The sequence below is a fragment of the Elephas maximus genome, chromosome 27 (assembly GCF_024166365.1).
Source record: "Elephas maximus indicus isolate mEleMax1 chromosome 27, mEleMax1 primary haplotype, whole genome shotgun sequence".
In the NCBI taxonomy this organism is placed as follows: domain Eukaryota; kingdom Metazoa; phylum Chordata; class Mammalia; order Proboscidea; family Elephantidae; genus Elephas; species Elephas maximus.
This window is the reverse complement of record NC_064845.1, coordinates 23,952,780-23,974,185: the sequence shown is the minus strand read 5'-3', so window position 1 is coordinate 23,974,185 and position 21,406 is coordinate 23,952,780. Positions and strand designations below refer to the sequence as shown.

Genomic DNA, 21,406 nt, shown 5'->3' with positions numbered 1-21,406 from the left:
GCTGCTAACCAGAAGGTTGGTGGTTTGAACCCACCCAGCCACTACTCCTCAGGAGAAAGATGTGGCAATCTGCTTCCTTACAGCCTCGGAAACACTATGGGCACTTCTACTCTGTCCTATCGGGTCACTATGAGCTGGAATCAACTGACGCCACAGCGAGTTATTTTGGAGCTCATTTAACCATTTTCACAAGGCTGTTTCATTCTCGTGCTTGTTTTAACGAAACAGTGCCAGAACTCAAGACACCTGCCGCAGTTACTCTACCTCATCACTAGGTTTATTTTCTCCTGGGTCCTAACTAGTCTGTCCTCTTCACTTTATCTAGTGCCTAGCACGTGATGGACACTCCACAAATATTTGTCCAACGAATGAGCAGCCTGATGGAAGAGGTACTATTATGGTCGACATTTCATAGATCACAGACGTTTTAAAAAAAAAAAAAATTAACTTCTCCAAGTCATAGAGGAACTGAGCCACTGTGCTTGGACCACAGCTGAGCTCCCAAACCACTGTAAGGACTGATAGGTCATCAGCCTTAAATATAGTCATTCTCCCAGCAGGAAACTCAATCACTCATCTAAGGATGCCGAGTATCTTTGCTTTATTGCCACTTGCCTCAAAGCTTTTTGTTTTTTCCAAATAATAATAAAAACCAAGAATCCAAATCCAGGTGGCCAAACTATAGACAGTGGCAAGCTCTTTTTGATTTAAAAGCTCTGTTCATACCAGAAACCTACTTAAAATGCCCCAAAGCCAGTTAAGATTTCTACCTGGTGTACAATTACATTACACTACATTTACGCTATAACCTTTTAATTCAAAATGTTATTTAGGTACAGAAAAATGACACGAAAACAACTGGATTTAAATTGTCTTTACAAGCATGCCAATACATTCATTTTGGTAATAAATTAATATATTTATAGTTATCAAAAATGTCAATTTCCAAGAGAAATGCTTTTGGGTGTGTACACCAAAGTGTATGTAGAACCAGCCGACTTTATATTCAAACTCCGAAGTGCAGCAACAAGTTATTGAAGAATGGAGTGTCTTCACAGTAAATCATGATCTAAACAGTTCGAGTTTAAAAAAGGTTTCATTTGCCATTTCAGTTCCTGCAAGCTACCAAGCCTGATGATATAGAACAGCTTAGAGTTAATCCAGGCTCCTAATTGTACAGAACAGGGATCCACTAGCCTTGCCAAAGATTACAAAGCCAGTAAGAGACAGAACCTGGACTACGAATCAGTTGAGGTGCTCCAGAAGCATGTTGGGTTAAATAAGGCACAAATATCACACAAAATTCTAGTTCATATCTGAAAAGATCCTGGTTTCACTTTCTGCTTAACAAAGAATTGAATCCTGATGCGTTCTTCTGTAGCTCACAGATTTAATGACTCGGTTGCTTTGGAAACAAAATCATTCCCATTGTTGCAGCTTATCACTGAACACTGACTGCTAGTGTTGTTTATGCTTCTTTTCTCCTGGGATGTTTGGATTTGGGCAACTTTTCTTCCTGTTCTATACTCAGGATACATCTACATTAACGGCGTCTCTTCTTGTTTGAAATTGAACATCAGCAGGAGGAACCAACACGTTATTGATAGCTACCAAGCCGTCAACATTTGATTTCATTTCTCCTTATGGCTCATTCCAGTCAGTCAACGCTTAGTATTCTGCTGTTCATTTGAGCACTTGCTGGTTCCGACAGCTTCTGCAGAGCAGTTGTGGATTACTTCTGGGTGTCAGCGTCTCACCTAGCAAGGAGGTTTCTCATCGCATCAGGAATATGCCATATGACGTTTCTGGTCATCCCAAGCATCCCAGCATACAACTTCTGGTGACTCACTGCCTAACGGTTAAACACAGCCATGCTGCTGGCAGCCAAAAAAGGCCATTCACTTGTTTTAATTTAAACCCCTGGTGTGTGCAGCACATTTATCAATCAGTTACAGAACGTTCACCTTCTGACAAGCTATTTTTCTCTCTAGTTGCAGGAGCCATTCCCCAAACATCCTGCCAAACAGTGCTTCTTTTTTTTACTTTTTATGCACACATGAAAGTTGTATATATAAAGAGAATTTTCAAATTTCCTTATGTGACTCTAACTTTTGCTACTCTCAGCACTGCAGCAAAGGAAGGCTGGTGGCTTTATTTGTTTTTCTCCAGGGCAGTATTTCTCTAAGAGTGTGTCTGGTTTGGTTGCAGGTTATAGGTTCACTAGCTGTACCCTCCATGGGCGTATTTACTTAAAAAAAGGCCTCCTGTTTTCAAGCTCATCTTCAGCAAATCGAAGTTATTATAGATCCTTCACCTTTCAGGAGCAACCTGATACTGTGAGAATGCTGAAAGCACTGCCGCCAGCCATAAAGACTTGACATTAACCCCCAGGTGCAGTGAGGTTTCATTAGCCTTTTTTAAAAACAAGGAAACAAAAATCCAGCCATAAAATATGACTTGCCCTGATCTGGCAGAATTGCTCAAGCATTTCACTTGCTAAGGAGGCACGTTTTGCTCCTCATTCTTTCTTTGGCTGTTTTGTCTTTTTATCTTGTCCTGATTTTAAAGGAACATACTGAATATCAACAAGAAAACAAAACATTCTTTGATCATTTCATTTTTTGATCTTTCTTTCTTATTCAACTAACTTTGAGCTCTGGGGAAATCAGGAAACCAGTATATTTTCTTTGTAATAGCACGCCCAGCCCTCTACACATGAAGTGTAACAGATATAAGCCATGCTTAACGGAACCTGAACGTTTTAATAATGACAAGGCTGGGGAGGCTAACTTGGTGCAGGAACTGGAAGTGCAGTCCTGACAAGGAAGCTAATATTCTTAAATTTAAAACAGGAAAGGTGATGTCAAATTTCAAAGGAAGGGCTAATTTTAATAATCTTAATGACCAAGCTAAAAGTACAATCCCTTTTTTGTAAAGGACTACCAATGGCTTTGAGGTAGATGACACTGTTATCAGATACTGAACTAATTGGGTTTGAGATCTGATGAACCCAAGGGAAAGAAAACACTCGTCTGAAACCATCTCCCTTTAAAACTCAGGTGGAAAATTAGGAACATTTGCAATTCAAAGTTGTAAGTGTGGAAATCAAGCATGTCATGTTGTGGCTAGCTTCTTTAACTGGGGATGAATGTGGCTGTCCAAGCAAAGAATCCATACCCTAACGGAACAGCAAGCAACAAAACGGTTGTCCCCGTGAACAGGCTTGTAACTTTCCATTTGATTTTTCCAGCTTGGCTCATTCTCAGTTGTTCAAGATTTGGATTCCTAAGGCCGTCTTCAGCATTTAACTAATTCTTTGTTGGTGGAAGGGGCTGGGACTGTTTCTCCACACATAAACTGATCCTAAGACAGAATGAGAAATGACATTAACCATCAAATCTCCATGTCACAAATGCATTAATATTAAACTTCAATGTTCTCACAGAATCAATACAGTTCCGGTAATTTAGCTTTTCTATACTATGCCGCTTCATCATTGTTCAGAGTCAATGTTAGCACCAGAATGAGAATCTTGAAAAGGTATCAGTTTTCATACTGAATTTATATTTAATACAAAGCACCCTGGCTTATAAACAAACCGTCCTGTCTTCACTAGGAGCACCCACTTCTCAGAAGTCACATTTAAAAGGCATGTCACATCTTTTCAAATTCTGTATTAATTGCTACTTAAATTAAACCTTCTTTACTTCAACATTTAGTCAAATACCTGCCCTCTCCAAAGTTAACACTTCCTCCAATTAAAAGGAACAGGTCTTTATGTATTTCCCACCACAGACAATCTGCAATGTTAACTAGTTTGTAATTGAAGTGCAATTTCTGATGCCTTATCCCGGTTCATGTCAGCTGCCACAAAACCTTCACATCCCAGGTCACCCCTTGTCTCCTGCCATCGGATGCACATAAGGATCAGTCCCTATTCCGTCCCTCTCTCCTGCACAGCACCTGGAACCTTCCCACTGTGCCTCTGGAATTCACTGTCAGCAAAACGTCTTCCTTAAACTGTCCCTTAGCCTCCTTGCTCTAATAAAGTGGTTCTCAGTCAGGGGTGATTTTGCCCCCCCCCCCCAGGAACACTTGGTGAGAAGACTTGGTGGGGCAGTGGTTAAAGTGCTTGGCTGATAACCAAAAGGTCAGCACTCAAACCCACCAGCTGCTCCGCGGAGAAAGATGTGGCAGTCTGCCGCCGTAAAGATTTACAGCCTTGGAAACCCTATGGGGCAGTTCAACTCTGTCCTTCAGGGTCACTATGAGTCGGAATCGACTCAACGGCAGTGGGTTTTGGTTTCTGGGAATACTTGGCAAGGTCTGGGGATGTTTTTGTTGTCAAAACTGGGGGGAGGGGAGTCACTATTGGCATTTAGTGGGTAGAAGCCAGGGATGCTGCTAAATATCATACAATGTGTAAGACAGCCCCCTACAACAAAGAATTATCAGGCCCCAAATGTCAATAGTGCTGAGGGTAAGATGCAGCCATCCCCTCAGGATAGTGCTTCCCCACATCTCCCTCAAGTGGTGACTCCATGTTCTCTTTGAGTCCTAGTACCACAGAGCTTGATTGGGTGGCTAGGGGAGAGGACATCATTCCTGATTCCTGACACCATCATTTCCTTTCTGAACTTCCCCTTTCCCTCTATTTTTAACCAGGTTCCCCGTTAACCTTTGACCCGTTACCATCAAAGTTGATTCCCAGTTATAGCAACCCTATAGGACAGAGTAGAGCTGGCCCATAGGGTTTCCAAGGCTGTAACCTTTACGGAAGCAGACTGCCACATCCTTCTCCTGCGGAACAGCTGGTGGGTTTGAACCTGACCTTTTGGTTAGCAGCTAAGCAGTTAACCACTGTGCCACCAGGGCTCCTGGACAAAATGATAACCTTGGTTAAATCCAACTTCCTGTGTCTACACCTGTGCAGCTGAATGTCTACCACCTAAACGTTCTCTTGATTCTGTATCACCACCAGTTACTGCCTCATGTCTCTGCTCCCCTTTGCAGAAAAAATCCTGGAAAGAAATGTCTATACTTGCTACCTCCTATTCCTCTTCTCCCATTCTCTTCAGCCAGTTTCTCCAGTCAGGTATCTGCCCCCACTACTCCATTAATCACCATCACAAATGACCTCCATGTTGCTAAATCCGATGGTTAATTCCCAGTTCTCATGCTATCAAAGACATCTGACAAGGCTGATCACTTCCTCCTTTTTTCATTTGGCGTCTAGGATATGACACTGTTGATTTTCCTCCTTCTTCAGTGGTTGCTCCTTTTCAGTCAGTTTTGCTGATTCCTCCTTCACCTCTTAATGTTCGGTTACTCCAAGGCTCAGTCCTTTCTTTTGTCCATCTCTATCTACATTCACAGCTCTGGTGATCTCATCCAGTCTCATGGCTCTAAATACCATCTATATGCCAACAACTTCCAAATTTATCTCTCTCCAGGTCTCTCCTGAACTGCAGATTGTATATTCAACTGCCTACTCAACAGCTCCACTTGGATAAAAAATAGACCTCTCAAATTTACAATATCCAACACAAACTCCTAATCTTGGTTGCCCCTCTTTCCGTACCTGAAACGTGTAGTAACCGCCCCTTCGGTTTTGTAGTTACCTCTTCCTTCATTCTTACAAGACTAAGGGCACACATGTTGAAATCCTCCTTGACTCCTCTCATACCCTATGTCCAATCAGTTAGAAAACCTTAGTCTTCAAAATGTATCCAGGAGGCGGAGCCAAGATGGCGGACTAGGCAGACGCTACCTCGGATCCCTCTTACAACAAAGACACGGAAAAACAAGTGAATCGATCACATACATAACAATCTACGAACCCTGAACAACAAACACAGATTTAGAGACGGAGAACGAACTAATACGGGGAAGCAGCGATTGTTTCCAGAGCCTGGAGCCAGCATACCAGTCAGGTACGGCACAAGCACAGAGACCTGCTCCACCCCCCTGAACTAACCCCGGGAGGGGGACCAGCCGGTTCCACGGGCGGCGTGGGACGCAGCCGTTAGGAGAAGTCCCCGGGAGGCAGTGACTGATCTTGGAGCAGAAAGAGTAGCATCCGAGCCGGGGAACCGTCCCACAGGGATTTGGACTGCACGCAGGTACGCCATAAACACGGAGAGTTGCTCCACCCCCTGAACTAACCCCGGGAAGGTGACCATCCGGGTCGCGCGGGCGGCGTGGGACGCAGCCGGTAGGAGAAGTCCCCGGGAGGCAGCGACTGGTATTGGAGCGGGGAGAACAGCGTTCCAGCCGGGACACTCGGTCGTGGCACAAGCACGGGGAGCTACTCCACCCATCTGAACTAACCCCGGGAGGGGGCCCACCTGGTTCACGGGGGCGGCACGGCCACGCGGCTGGAGGGACGAGAAGTCCCCGGGAGGCAGCGACTGATTTTGGAGTCGAGAGTGCACCGTCCCAGTAGGGGAGCCTTGACGCTGGGCGTGGGGCTGGAAGCGGAGGATCTGACCGTGACTCCAGCGGGCCAGACCCCCCGGGGGCAATCTCCACACAGACAGCACACATAGGCGACGCGCCCGCGGGAATCTCAGATATAAGAGTCATTCCAAGCAAGACAAGCAACTCTGGCTATATTCTGAGGTGCTACTCTCCTATCTCTCTGTTCCCTCCCCCACCCTCCCCAGGCGGCTTCATTAACATCTGAATAGCCTGAGCCAGAGGGAGAACTCTGATAGGGATCTGACTGCAGTTTTTTTTTAGCGGATTTTCTGGAAAAACTAGTTTCCCAGTGATGGCTCGGAGACAACAATCCATATCAAACCACTTAAAGAAGCAGACCGTGACAGCTTCTCCAACTCCCCAAACAAAAGAATCAAAATCTTTCCCAAATGAAGATACAATTTTGGAATTATCAGATACAGAATATAAAAAACTAATTTACAGAATGCTTAATGATATCACAAATGAAATTAGGATATCTGCAGAAAAAGCCAAGGAACACACTGATAAAACTGTTGAAGAACTCAAAAAGATTATTCAAGAACATACTGGAAAAATTAATAAGTTGCAAGAATCCATAGAGAGACAACATGTAGAAATCCAAAAGATTAACAATAAAATAACAGAATTAGACAACACACTAGGAAGTCAGAGGAGCAGACTCGAGCAATTAGAATGCAGACTGGGACATCTGGAGGACCAGGGAATCAACACCAACATAGCTGAAAAAAAATCAGATAAAAGAATTAAAAAAAATGAAGAAACCCTAAGAATTATGTGGGACTCTATCAAGAAGGATAACCTGCGGGTGATTGGAGTCCCAGAACAGGGAGGGGGGACAGAAAACACAGAGAAAATAGTTGAAGAACTTCTGACAGAAAACTTCCCTGACATCATGAAAGACGAAAGGATATCTATCCAAGATGCTCATCGAACCCCATTTAAGATTGATCCAAAAAGAAAAACACCAAGACATATTATCATCAAACTCACCAAAACCAAAGATAAACAGAAAATTTTAAAAGCAGCCAGGGAGAAAAGAAAGGTTTCCTTCAAGGGAGAATCAATAAGAATATGTTCTGACTACTCAGCAGAAACCATGCAGGCAAGAAGGGAATGGGACGACATATACAGAACACTGAAGGAGAAGAACTGCCAACCAAGGATCATATATCCAGCAAAACTCTCTCTGAAATATGAAGGCGAAATTAAGATATTTACAGACAAACACAAGTTTAGAGAATTTGCAAAAACCAAACCAAAGCTACAAGAAATACTAAAGGATATTGTTTGGTCAGAGAACCAATAATATCAGATATCAGCACAACACAAGGTCACAAAACAGAACGTCCTGATATCAACTCAAATAGGGAAATCACAAAAACAAACAAATTAAGATTAATTAAAAAAAAAAATACACATAACAGGGAATCATGGAAGTCAATAGGTAAAAGATCACAATAATCAAAAAGAGGGACTAAATACAGGAGGCATTGAACTGCCATATGGAGAGTGATACAAGGCGATATAGAACAATACAAGTTAGGTTTTTACTTAGAAAAATAGGGGTATATAATGAGGTAACCACAAAAAGGTATAACAACTCTATAACTCGACAAAAACCAAGAAAAACGTAACGACTCAACTAACATAAAGTCAAACACTATGAAAGTGAGGATCTCACAATTTACTAAGAAAAACGCCTCAGCACAAAAAAGTATGTGGAAAAATGAAATTGTCAACAACACACATAAAAAGGCATCAAAATGACAGCACTAAAAACTTATTTATCTATAATTACCCTGAATGTAAATGGACTAAATGCACCAATAAAGAGACAGAGAGTCACAGACTGGATAAAGAAACACGATCCATCTATATGCTGCCTACAAGAGACACACCTTAGACTTAGAGACACAAACAAACTAAAACTCAAAGGATGGAAAAAAGTATATCAAGCAAACAATAAGCAAAAAAGAAGAGGAGTAGCAATATTAATTTCTGACAAAATAGACTTTAGACTTAAATCCACCACAAAGGATAAAGAAGGACACTATATAATGATAAAAGGGACAATTGATCAGGAAGACATAACCATATTAAATATTTACGCACCCAATGACAGGGCTGCAAGATATATAAATCAAATTTTAACAGAACTGAAAAGCGAGATAGATACCTCCACAATTATAGTAGGAGACTTCAACACACCCCTTTCGGAGAAGGACAGGACATCCAGTAAGAAGCTCAACAGAGACACGGAAGATCTAATTAAAACAATCAACCAACTTGACCTCATTGACTTATACAGAACTCTCCACCCAACTGCTGCAAAATATACTTTTTTTTCTAGCGCACATGGAACATTCTCTAGAATAGACCACATATTAGGTCATAAAACAAACCTTTGCAGAGTCCAAAACATCGAAATATTACAAAGCATCTTCTCAGACCACAAGGCAATAAAACTAGAGATCAATAACAGAAGAACGAGGGAAAAGAAATCAAATACTTGGAAAATGAACAATACCCTCCTGAAAAAAGACTGGGTTATAGAAGACATCAAGGAGGGAATAAGGAAATTCATAGAAAGCAACGAGAATGAAAATACTTCCTATCAAAACCTCTGGGACACAGCAAAAGCAGTGCTCAGAGGCCAATTTATATCAATAAATGCACACATACAAAAAGAAGAAAGAGCCAAAATCAGAGAACTGTCCCTACAACTTGAACAAATAGAAAGTGAGCAACAAAAGAATCCATCAGGCACCAGAAGAAAACAAATAATAAAAATTAGAGCTGAACTAAATGAATTAGAGAACAGAAAAACAATTGAAAGAATTAACAAAGCCAAAAGCTGGTTCTTTGAAAAAATTAACAAAATTGATAAACCATTGGCTAGACTGACTAAAGAAATACAGGAAAGGAAACAAATAACCCGAATAAGAAATGAGAAGGACCACATCACAACAGAACCAAATGAAATTAAAAGAATCATTTCAGATTATTATGAAAAATTGTACTCTAACAAATTTGAAAACCTAGAAGAAATGGATGAATTCCTTGAAAAACACTACCTACCTAAACTAACACATTCAGAAGCAGAACAACTAAATAGACCCATAACAAAAAAAGAGATTGAAACGGTAATCAAAAAACTCCCAACAAAAAAAAACCCTGGCCCGGACGGCTTCACTGCAGAGTTCTACCAAATTTTCAGAGAAGAGTTAACACCACTACTACTAAAGGTATTCCAAAGCATAGAAAATGACGGAATACTACCCAACTCATTCTATGAAGCCACCATCTCCCTGATACCAAAACCAGGTAAAGACATTACAAAAAAAGAAAATTATAGACCTATATCCCTCATGAACATTGATGCAAAAATCCTCAACAAAATTCTAGCCAATAGAATCCAACAACACATCAAAAAAATAATTCACCCTGATCAAGTGGGATTTATACCAGGTATGCAAGGCTGGTTTAATATCAGAAAAACCATTAATGTAATCCATCACATAAATAAAACAAAAGACAAAAACCACATGATCTTATCAATTGATGCAGAAAAGGCATTTGACAAAGTCCAACACCCATTTATGATAAAAACTCTTACCAAAATAGGAATTGAAGGAAAATTCCTCAACATAATAAAGGGCATCTATGCAAAGCCAACAGCCAATATCACTCTAAATGGAGAGAACCTGAAAGCATTTCCCTTGAGAACGGGAACCAGACAAGGATGCCCTTTATCACCGCTCTTATTCAACATCGTGTTGGAAGTCTTAGCCAGGGCAATCAGGCTAGACAAAGAAATAAAAGGTATCCGGATTGGCAAGGAAGAAGTAAAGTTATCACTATTTGCAGATGACATGATTATATACACAGAAAACCCTAAGGAATCCTCCAGAAAACTACTGAAACTAATAGAAGAGTTTGGCAGAGTCTCAGGTTATAAAATAAACATACAAAAATCACTTGGATTCCTCTACATCAACAAAAAGAACACCGAAGAGGAAATAACCAAATCAATACCATTCACGGTAGCCCCCAAGAAGATAAGATACTTAGGAATAAATCTTACCAAGGATGTAAAAGACCTATACAAAGAAAACTACAAAGCTCTACTACAAGAAATTCAAAAGGACATACTTAAGTGGAAAAACATACCTTGCTCATGGATAGGAAGACTTAACATAGTAAAAATGTCTATTCTACCAAAAGCCATCTATACATTTAACGCACTTCCGATCCAAATTCCAATGTCATATTTTAAGGGGATAGAGAAACAAATCACCAATTTCATATGGAAGGGAAAGAAGCCCCGGATAAGCAAAGCACTACTGAAAAAGAAGAAGAAAGTGGGAGGCCTCACCTTACCTGACTTCAGAACCTATTATACAGCCACAGTAGTCAAAACAGCCTGGTATTGGTACAACAACAGACACATAGACCAATGGAACAGAATTGAGAACCCAGACATAGATCCATCCACGTATGAGCAGCTGATATTTGACAAAGGACCAGTGTCAATTAACTGGGGAAAAGACAGCCTTTTTAACAAATGGTGCTGGCATAACTGGATATCCATTTGCAAAAAAATGAAACAGGACCCATACCTCACACTATGCACAAAAACTAACTCCAAGTGGATCAAAGACCTAAACATAAAGACTAAAACGATAAAGATCATGGAAGAAAAAATTGGGACAACCCTAGGAGCCCTAATACAAGGTATAAACAGAATACAAAACATTACCAAAAATGATGAAGAGAAACCCGATAACTGGGAGCTCCTAAAAATCAAACACCTATGCTCATCTAAAGACTTCACCAAAAGAGTAAAAAGACCACCTACAGATTGGGAAAGAATTTGCAGCTATGACATCTCCGACCAGCGCCTGATCCCTAAAATCTACATGATTCTGTCAAAACTCAACCACAAAAAGACAAACAACCCAATCAAGAAGTGGGCAAAGGATATGAACACACATTTCTCTAAAGAAGATATTCAGGCAGCCAACAGATACATGAGAAAATGCTCTCGATCATTAGCCATTAGAGAAATGCAAATTAAAACTACGATGAGATTCCATCTCACACCAGCAAGGCTGGCATTAATCCAAAAAACACAAAATAATAAATGTTGGAGAGGCTGCGGAGAGATTGGAACTCTCATACACTGCTGGTGGGAATGTAAAATGGTACAACCACTTTGGAAATCTATCTGGCGTTATCTTAAACAGTTAGAAATAGAACTACCATACAACCCAGAAATCCCACTCCTCGGAATATACCCTAGAGATACAAGAGCCTTCATACAAACAGATATATGCACACCCATGTTTATTGCAGCTCTGTTTACAATAGCAAAAAGTTGGAAGCAACCAAGGTGTCCATCAACGGATGAATGGGTAAATAAATTGTGGTATATTCACACAATGGAATACTACGCATCGATAAAGAACAGTGACGAATCTCTGAAACATTTCATAACATGGAGGAACCTGGAAGGCATTATGCTGAGCAAAATGAGTCAGAGGCAAAAGGACAAATACTGTATAAGACCACTATTATAAGATCTTGAGAAATAGTAAACCTGAGAAGAACACATACTTTTGTGGTTACGAGGGGGGGAGGGAGGGAGGGTGGGAGAGGGTTTTTTTTATTGATTAATCAGTAGATAAGAACTGCTTTAGGTGAAGGGAAAGACAACACTCAATACATGGAAGGTCAGCTCAATTGGACTGGACCAAAAGCAAAGAAGTTTCCGGGATAAAATGAATGCTTCAAAGCTCAGCGGAGCAAGCGCGGGGGTCTGGGGAACATGGTTTGCGGGGACTTCTAAGTCAATTGGCAAAATAATTCTATTATGAAATCATTCTGCATCCCACTTTGAAATGTGGCGTCTGGGGTCTTAAATGCTAACAAGCAGCCATCTAAGATGCAGCAATTGGTCTCAACCCACCTGGAGCAAAGGAAAATGAAGAACACCAAGCCCACATGACAACTAAGAGCCCAAGAGACAGAAAGGGCCACATGAACAAGAGACCTACATCATCCTGAGACCAGAAGAACTAGTTGGTGCCCGGCCACAATCGATGACTGCCCTGACAGGGAGCTCAGCAGAGGACCCCTGAGGGAGCAGGAGAGCAGTGGGATGCAGACCCCAAATTCTCATAAGAAGACCAAACTTAATGGTCTGACTGAGACTGGAGGAATCCCGGCGGCCATGCTCTCCAGACCTTCTGTTGACACAGGACAGGAACCATCCCTGAAGACAACTCATCAGACATGAAAGGGACTGGTCAGCGGGTGGGAGAGAGACGCTGATGAAGAGTGAGCTAATTATATCAGGTGTACACTTGAGATTGTGTTGGCAACTCTTGTCTGGAGGGGGGATGGGAGGATAGAGAGAGAGGGAAGCCGGCAAAATTGTCAAGAAAGGAGAGACTGAAAGGGCTGACTCAAGACGGGGAGAGTAAGTGGGAGTAGGGAGTGAGATGTATGTAAACTTATATGTGACAGACTGATTGGATTTGTAAACGTTCACTTGAAGCTTAATAAAAGTTATTATAAAAAAAAAAAAAAAAAAAAAATGTATCCAGAATCCAACTACTTCTTACCATCTCCATTGCTGCAGCCTGGTCCAAGCCACCTCATTTCCTGCCTGGATTAGTGTAAGAACCTGCTAACTGGCTTTCTTGCTTCTATCCTTCCTCTCTCAGTCTACTCTCAACACAGCTGCCAGAATCATCTTTTTAAAACTTAAATCAGATTATGGCACTCCTCTATTCAAAAGTCCTTCAGTGGTTCCCCATTTCATTCACAGTAAAAGCCAAGGTCCTTAGAGTCGCCCACAAACATCTCTGTCATCTGCCCCACTCCACTAATTTCATTGTGGACTACTCTCACCCTCATTTACTCTACTCTGGTTATACGGGTGTCCTTGCTGTGCCTTGAAAAAACAGGCATGTTCCTGCCTCAGGGCCTCTTCAGTGAATGTTCCCTTTGCTGGATTTCTCTTTTTTCCTATATGCACTCACTCACTGCCTCACCCCCTTCAAATCTTTCCTCAGATGTATTCCTCTTAATAAGACCTACCATAACCATCCTCTTTAAAACTGCAACCTACACCCATGCCTCCTCCTAGTCCAGCACTCCCAATGATCACCCTTACCCTGTTCTCCTTTTGTTCTAATGCACATTTTACTTTCTATATACACAGTATAATTTACTTATTACATCTGTTTATTATAGTCTCTCCCTCCCACTCCCCCTGGATTCTAAGCCCCATAAGAGTAGGGATTTTTATCTGTTTGGTTCACTGAACCAAATTCATTTAACACTGGCTGGTGCACAGTACAGGCTTGATAAATATTAGTTTGAAATTGAAAGAATAAAAGAACCAATCCTTCAATTTCTAAATTATGGCTTGAATTAACCTACTTCTCCCATGAGGTTCTGTGCCTTCCCCACATACTCACTTTAGAATTCATCCTTAAGCATCTTAAGCTTTAGAAAAGCCTTGTAAGCTCCTTACTTCAGTAGACCAAAAATTGAGGGTGGAGATGACAATAACATTTATTTTCTTTTCCATGCTCAGCAGCCATTAATTCAGACTAAGGTGATATTGTAAAATACCAACTATGAATTATATCTCAAAAAAGGATAATTGAGAGGTCTATGTATAAACTAGAGCCCCGGTGGCACAGTGGTTAACTACTCAGCTGCTAACCAAAAGGGCAGAAGTTCAAAGCCCCCAACTGCTCTTTGGAAACCCTATGGAGCAGTTCTACCCTGTCCTGTAGGGTTGCTATGAGTCAGAATCGACTCATGGGCAATGAGTTTTTTTTATGTATAAACCAGGGAGTACCTGGGCAGTGAAAACAGTTAAGCACCTGACTACTAGCTGAAAGGCTGGTAGGTAAAACTCATCCAGAGGCATCTCAGAAGACAGGCCTGGTGATCTACTTCTGAAAGGTCACAACCACGAAAACTCTATGGAGCACAAATCTACCCTGCACACATAGGATAGCCATGAGTTAAAATCGATTCGATGGCAGCTAACAACATGTACAAAACACATGCACACACAAATCACCCACAAAAAACTCTACAGAGCACAGCTCCACTCTAACACACATGGGGCCACCATGAGTCGGAGTACACTGGATGGCATCTGGTGGTTTTATGAAATAACCAGGCAAGAAAAACTATAGGGTTGTTCTCTTCAAAATGAGTCTAGGAGTTCTGAACATTTTTAATTACATATGAAATACAGGAAAGATGTTATTGTGTGCCATCGAGTGATTCTGACTCATAGTGACCCTATAGGGCAGAGCAGAACCACCCCATAGGGTTTCCAAGGCTGTAATCTTTATGAGAGCAGATCGCCAGGTCCTTTCTCCTGCAGAGCTCCCGGTGGGTTTGAACTGCCGACCCTTCTGCTAGCAGATGAGAACTTAATCATTGTGCCACCAAAGCTCCTTAGAAGAATAATAAAGACTGTCAATTAAATAATCTTCATATTTATTTTTTGTCTTTAATAAGTAATCAATTTTCATTAGACAAAATGCAGTTCTCTTTAATACATTACTCTTTCCAAAGCTAAAATGAAATAGGTAATTTGAACTTTTTTAAACTTAAATTTACTAGACAGCTATTTATTAAATGGTTTTAAAATGTTTTGTTTAAAAACATAGTACTTTACCTAACCCTGATATAAAAGATTCTCCAGCAGTTACATACCACAGAAAGGCTGCTTTAGGTTCTTGCCATGTGTTATATAAACCCCTCCCCCATTTGGTCATTAGAGTCCTTACTTTGTCATAAATCACTTTTATAATGAGAGAGCAGCTAGGACATGTTGCCACGTCTTCCCCATTCTCCAGATCCTCCTACAACAAAACCAAACACCATGTGGTCAGCATTATCTTCCCTTCTGCCATATCTTCTCCCACCCTGATTTGCAAATCCCTTTTTGGCTTGCCTCCAACCCATGGGGTATGAGGGGCAAGAAACGCCAACCCCATTTTTCCTGAAGCGTCACTTAGGGGAAGCCCCCGGTCGCCTCAAAACCCTTGGAAAAGTAAAAGCGCGTCCCCTCCTCCAAAATAGAATCCCAGGAAGGAACCCCCACAACACCCCCAACCCGGACTGCCTGAAGGCCAGAACAATGTGCCTTCACACATCGAGAGCTCAGAGTATTAAACTCGGGGGTGGGGATCAGAAATAGGATAAAGAGGCCATGGGTGACCCAGAGTCTTAAAAGCGACGGAAAATCTGAAGAGACACGGCAGAGCCAAAGTCGCGCCTGCTCCGGGGAGTCATCCGGGCGGACTCTGAAGTTACCTTGGTGATACAGAAGTTATCGCCACACGGGCAGGGGTAGAAATAGGACTCCGAGTCCTCGTCATACTGGAAGTCCTCGATCTCCACCTCGTCGTGAAACACCGCCATTACTTCTGGGGTCCGCCAAAGCGGTGCCGCCCTGTCGTCTCACGCCGCCTCCAGCTGCCCAGCTTCACCCAGCTCCAGCCCGACACGGCCTTCTCCACACGAAGCAGCCAGGAACTCTCGCTTCCGGCGCACAAAAAATGACGCATCGCCGGGTTTGGAGGCGAAATCGGTGACCGGTAGCTGTCACCAGGGAGACGGCGGAGATCGGGGCCGGAAACGCTGGAGGGACGGGACTACCTGATCGATGTTGTCGCGCACCCCTCCTCCCATTGGACAGCAGCGACCAATAGAATGTCGGGACAGCTCGAGGGCCTGCTACGTCACTTCGGAGTCGCCGGCGACTCAGGTGGGATTTGGGCCGGGTCCGCACGCTAGGTCTCGGCAGCGGAGTCGAAGCCTCTCATGGCCGCGGTCGTTTCCCCTCTTCAGCGCGGCTAAAGGCTGCGACAGGCTCTGGGTGGCATCGACCCGGCCCTCGGGGCCCCCCGGGAGAGGGGTCACCGCTTCGCTTCGTCTGAGAAGGCAAGGGGAGCAGCTCTGCCTCCTCCACCTCCCGTTCTGGTGACTGTCCAAAGATTCCCTTGGGATTTCCATTCACCGAGTGACCCTGCGTTCAGGGCGACGCCCAGCTTGTTAAAGTCCCTGGTTGCAGTCGACTTCTCAGGTACATCCCCGACTCTTTTTCCCCCACCCTGGGTATCGTCAGATGCCCTGGATTGTGTTGCTGAAGGGGCCAAGACTTGCAAGGCAGAGATCGAGTTTTAGTCCTATGTCTGCTAGGCGTATAAAAAAAAACCCAGCGCATTACTAATAACCGACTTGTAATACGAGTAATAACGTAGTTTATTGTTGGGCGTTTGTTAATGTACCAGATATTGTGCTAAGTGTAATTCTTCCAGCAACTCTGAGAGTAAAAATGTTGTTTTATTTAATTATCTTGATATAGGTACAGAGTATAGGGCAACGATACCAAGGTCAGGCACCTAGGAAATGAAGAGCCTATGAGTGTCCAGAGCCCAGGGGCAGGTTAGTTACTTAATCTTTGTAAAAGGGATGGCATCAGCAGGCAGAGTCACTGGCCCGAGACCTCTGTGTACCTTGCGAAATGCCAATATAAGGTGGTTTATTTTGAAAGTAGCGCTAGTACCAGTTTCAGCACAACAGGGTTTTTCTCCATTACTAGGTGTTGATGCAAAACAAGACAAACCCTCAATGAGATGCACTGACAGAGTAGCCACAACAGTGGACTGAGACATGCCAGTGATGAGGAAAATGGCACAGGACGGACCACATTCCGCTCTGTTATATGTAGGGCTGTGGTGAGTGGGAGCCGGCTGAACAGCAAGAAGCTTATCTTCATGGAGAAGGAGGGGTAGTGAAACAGCATTGGGTTAAGGAGCAGAAGACCTGGGCTTAGACTCTCACTACTGTGGGTTAGCTCTGGGCCCTGGTCACGGACGTTCTCTGGGCTTTTTTTCCTTTCCTGACTGAGAGATGATTTACGAGATCTCTTTCAGATCCAACATTCTGTTTAATGGAAATGATGAACTTTACTTGGTTCTGCAATTATATATATCGTGTTTAGTTACTTATATAATATCTATATGTAAAGCATAGTTGTATACATGCTTATATATGTACACACACTCAAATGTTTGCATGAAGTTACCAATTTTGTGTACCCTGAGGGGATGTATCACCCTGTTTGGCCCTTTTGGAGCTTGAAAAATTAAAGGAGCCTTTGGGAGAAAATTGAGAATTACATTAAAAGAAGGTTTGTAGGAGAGTATTTCAAAGGCCTCAGAAAACTATTTTGTGTAATTGAACATCTACCCAGCAGGTATGAAACATTTGTTAAACTTGTGGAGGGTTAGCTGGAATGATCCTGGTCTGTCCGGGCAAAGGAGAAGTCCCAGCAAAGCCAGTGTAGCTCAGTGGTTTCTCCCTACATGTCTTCGAGACATGAATATTGCCTGGGTGGCCTCTTGGACACGGGAGGGCAAGGGAGATTCTCCGGTATCTATTTTGTAGTCCTGATGATCATTTTGAGGTCGGGAACCATTTTTAGTTCTTGAGCGCTTCTGATTATCCAAAAAAACTAAACCCACTGCTGTCGAGTCAATTCCGACTCATAGCGACCCTATAGGACAGAATAGAACTGCCCCACAGAGTTTCCAAGGAGCGCCTGGAGGATTCGAACTGCCGACCCTTTGGTTAGCAGCCGTAGCACTTAACTACTACACCACCAGGGTTTCCCTTCTCAGTATACCAAAAAACCAAACGAAACCCAGTGCCGTCAAGTCAATTCCGACTCATAGCGACCCTATAGGACAGGGTAGAACTGCCCCATAGAGTTTCCAAGGAGTGCCTGGAGGATTCGAACTGCCGACCCTTTGGTTAGCAGCTGTAGCACTTAACCACTACGCCACCAGGGTTTCCCTTCTGAGTATTAAAAAAAAAAAAAAAAAAAAATTTTTTTTTTTTTTTTTCCTGAGTATAAGTACCTACAAATTAAAGATGAGGCATTTTGGAATGACCAGAAATGAATGCTGTCCTATTTAGGTCAAGAAGGTATAAATTGGTAGTTGTTTTAGAAAGCAGTTTGAAGCTATCAAAAACAACTCACTGAGGAATCTTAAGTTCTGAGGTTAATAGTCATAAAAGTTATTGGAGGCTTTTGGGTAGTTTTTCTTTGTAACTTTGTAATTTTCCAGTTTGAGTATGTATGACCAAAAAATGGAAACAAAAACCCTAGTGAACTAATTAATAATAGTTGACAATGTGTGTTACGCACTGTACCAAATGCTTTATGTGCATTATGTCATTGTTATTTTTAAAACAACCCACCGAAGTGTAGGTATCATTAACCCCATTTTAGTACTGGGAAACTTGAGGTTTGATGGGTTGAGGAGCTGGCCTGAGGAGGCAGAGTTCCTAAGTGCTCTTAATTAACTACAAAGCCATTTGTGCGGTGACGGTGCTTCACGCGGAGCTGGATTTAAACAAGCAGCCCCGTAGCCCCACAGACTGCTGCGATCTCCTGCTAGAGCTGTGCTAGTTCCCTTGGGGCATAGGTTGGAGGCTGCCTTGGCCCTCCATACTGCTTCCATTCTGCCCTCTGTTGGCTTCCCCATTGTCTGGCTAGGGGCCGTTCTTCCCCTTAGGTTTGTGCTCAACTTGAGTTTGTACTGTGTTGAATAAAGTTAAACCACAGCCAAACAGGCAATACAGTTTTTACCCCACCCAGCATTGTTCTGAATAAAGCATTACAATGACTACTGAACTTCTTATTTGTTCCTAAAAGGGAACGGAAACATTTTCTAATGAAACGTTTTTGTGCCCAGAGAGCATGACGGAAGCAGATTTACTGGTTGCTCCAGGTCCTCTGAGGCCACAAAAGTGTGCCTGTTTCGTTTTGTTTTGATCAGAAAATGTTAACGCTGCTGATCTGGAAAATGACAGTGATTGACATTCTTAGCGTAAGATTGAATTTAGGACTAGGTCATGCTTGTGTAATAGAAACTGTATTTGATGAGTCCCGTTGTTGTATAGGAAACCCTGGTGGTGTGGTGGTTAAGTGCTACAGCTGCTAACCAAGAGGTTGGCAGTTCGAATCCACCAGGCGCTACTTGGAAACTCTGTGGGGCAGTTCTACTCTGTCCTATAGGGTCGCTATGAGTCGGAATCGACTTGGCGGCAGTGGGTTTGGTTTGGTTTTTTGTTGTTGTTGTATATCAGTTCCGGGGGTTATATATTGGCAACATCAAACCACTACCTCTCCTGGTTGTTTGGCGGGGAGGAGAGAGGTTAATGTATTTGGGTTGATTTTTAGTAACCCTCTTGCTTGCCAGGTACTTCCATAGGCATTATTTCATTTATTCCTCTCAATAGTGTAATGAGGTGGTGTTGGTATTCTCGTTTTGTAATGGTCCGAGATGACTTACCTGAGATCAAAAAGCAGGAAGGAGACAGACCTGGGCCCATTTCCACCAATTCTAAGTTAATACTCTGTGTCGTAACAGCACCCTGTATTCCACTGGGGATCCCCTATTAAATACTGGGAGCCCTTTTGCTTCCTCAGGGGCACCTAGGATTTTAAGTTGAGGGGCGCCATGATTATTCTGGAAACCCTGTGTCCTAGTGGTTAAGAACTACACTGTTAACCAAAAGGTCAGCAGTTCGAATCCACCAGGCGCTCCTTGGAAACCCTATGGGGCAGTTCTACTCTGTCCTCTAGGGTCGCTATGGGTGGGAACCGACTCGATGGCAGCGAGTTTGCTTTTGGTGGTTATGATTGTTCTGAGAACTTTACTTTACTGCAGTGCATTAATTCTCTCTGAGGCATATTTGGTTCCTCTTTTTCTCACTGCCTCATCACCCCCATCCAATCTATCAACAAGTCATAAGGCTCAAATTCCAAATTCTATTCCATGTTAAGCGACTCCCGCCATCTCTGTAGCTGTTATCCTTGTCTTTTTTTTTAATCTTAGGCTGAAGCCTTGTAACTGAATTTCCTGCTTCCACTCATGCCCCTCTATGATCCAGTCTTCACACAGCAGCCTCAGTGATCCTTTAAAAATGTAAATCGATCATGGCGCTCTCCTGGTTTATTCAAACCCTGCACTTGCTCCCCATTGCCTCTGCCGTGGCCTGCTGGGATCTGGCACATGTCTACCTGCCTGACCGCATCTCACAGCCCCTACAGTGAGCTCACTGCTCCACAGTCACTGATCTTGGCTCCTCTAACATGCTAGCCTTGCTTCTGTGTCTGGGCCTTTGTCCCTGCTCATCGCTCTGCTAGAGTGCTCTGCCCCCATCCTTTGCTTGGCTGCTTCTTCCTCCTCCAGGACTCAGTTCAGCGGTCATCTCAGAGAGGCCTTTCCTCCTATTCTCCTGCCCACCCCATCACACTTTTCTTTATTGCACTCATCATAAACTGTAATTATCTCTTTAATTATCTGTTTACTATGATCTGTCTTGACACAGCTTCAGGACCTTGCATCTGAGTCTTAATTGTATCTCCAAGGCCTGAAGCAGTGTCTGGCACCTAGTAATTCTTGACTGGAACCAGTGTGGTTAGTCTTTAATCTGTCTCTTTGAGTAATGTTTTAATATTTATTAAGTTTTATTTAGCATTAGCATTTATGATCATTTTCTATGTTTCAGAAAGAGTTAACTAAATTTTTTGGAAAGTAAGCCAGGTTTAGACCTGGGAGGATACAAACATTGATGAAATACGACTTTTTATAGGATTTTAGAAATTATTTAATGTATGTTGGTCTGTTCTGGTTGATTAAATACTTTCACTCTAAACATTAAATCTCTGGACATATTTCAAAAAATATATGGTTTTTTTTAATACCTCGCTAAAAAAAATAAAATAAAATAAAAACCCAAATGCTTTGCCATTGAGTCAATTCCGACTCATAGAACGGACTGGCAAAAAGCTTTGGAAGGCTTC

General features: G+C 42.5%; 2 protein-coding genes across 3 annotated transcripts in view; one reads left to right on the top strand and one right to left on the bottom strand.

Moving 5' to 3' along the window:
• Positions 1-835: 835 nt before the first annotated feature.
• DPH3 (diphthamide biosynthesis 3) lies at positions 836-16,179 on the bottom strand. 2 transcript variants are annotated; one of them, XM_049870776.1, is made up of 3 exons: positions 15,838-16,168; positions 15,309-15,383; positions 837-3,363 (listed from the first exon to the last, which is right to left on the bottom strand). In XM_049870776.1, the coding sequence occupies exons 1-3, from the start codon at positions 15,943-15,945 to the stop codon at positions 3,298-3,300; spliced, it is 249 nt and encodes an 82-aa protein (XP_049726733.1). In that variant the 5' UTR covers positions 15,946-16,168; the 3' UTR covers positions 837-3,297. The 2 variants fall into 2 exon arrangements, with proteins under 2 accessions (XP_049726734.1, XP_049726733.1); XM_049870777.1 differs by lacking the exon at positions 15,309-15,383 and having other exon boundaries at positions 836-3,363; positions 15,838-16,179.
• Positions 16,180-16,236: 57 nt separating this feature from the next.
• Positions 16,237-21,406, top strand: part of OXNAD1 (oxidoreductase NAD binding domain containing 1) — a 41,735-nt gene continuing 36,565 nt past the window's right edge. Inside the window, exons 1-2 of the mRNA XM_049870695.1 lie at positions 16,237-16,307; positions 16,386-16,609. Of these exons, the coding sequence (XP_049726652.1) occupies positions 16,237-16,307; positions 16,386-16,609 (295 nt within the window). The remainder of the gene's footprint in view (positions 16,308-16,385; positions 16,610-21,406) is intronic.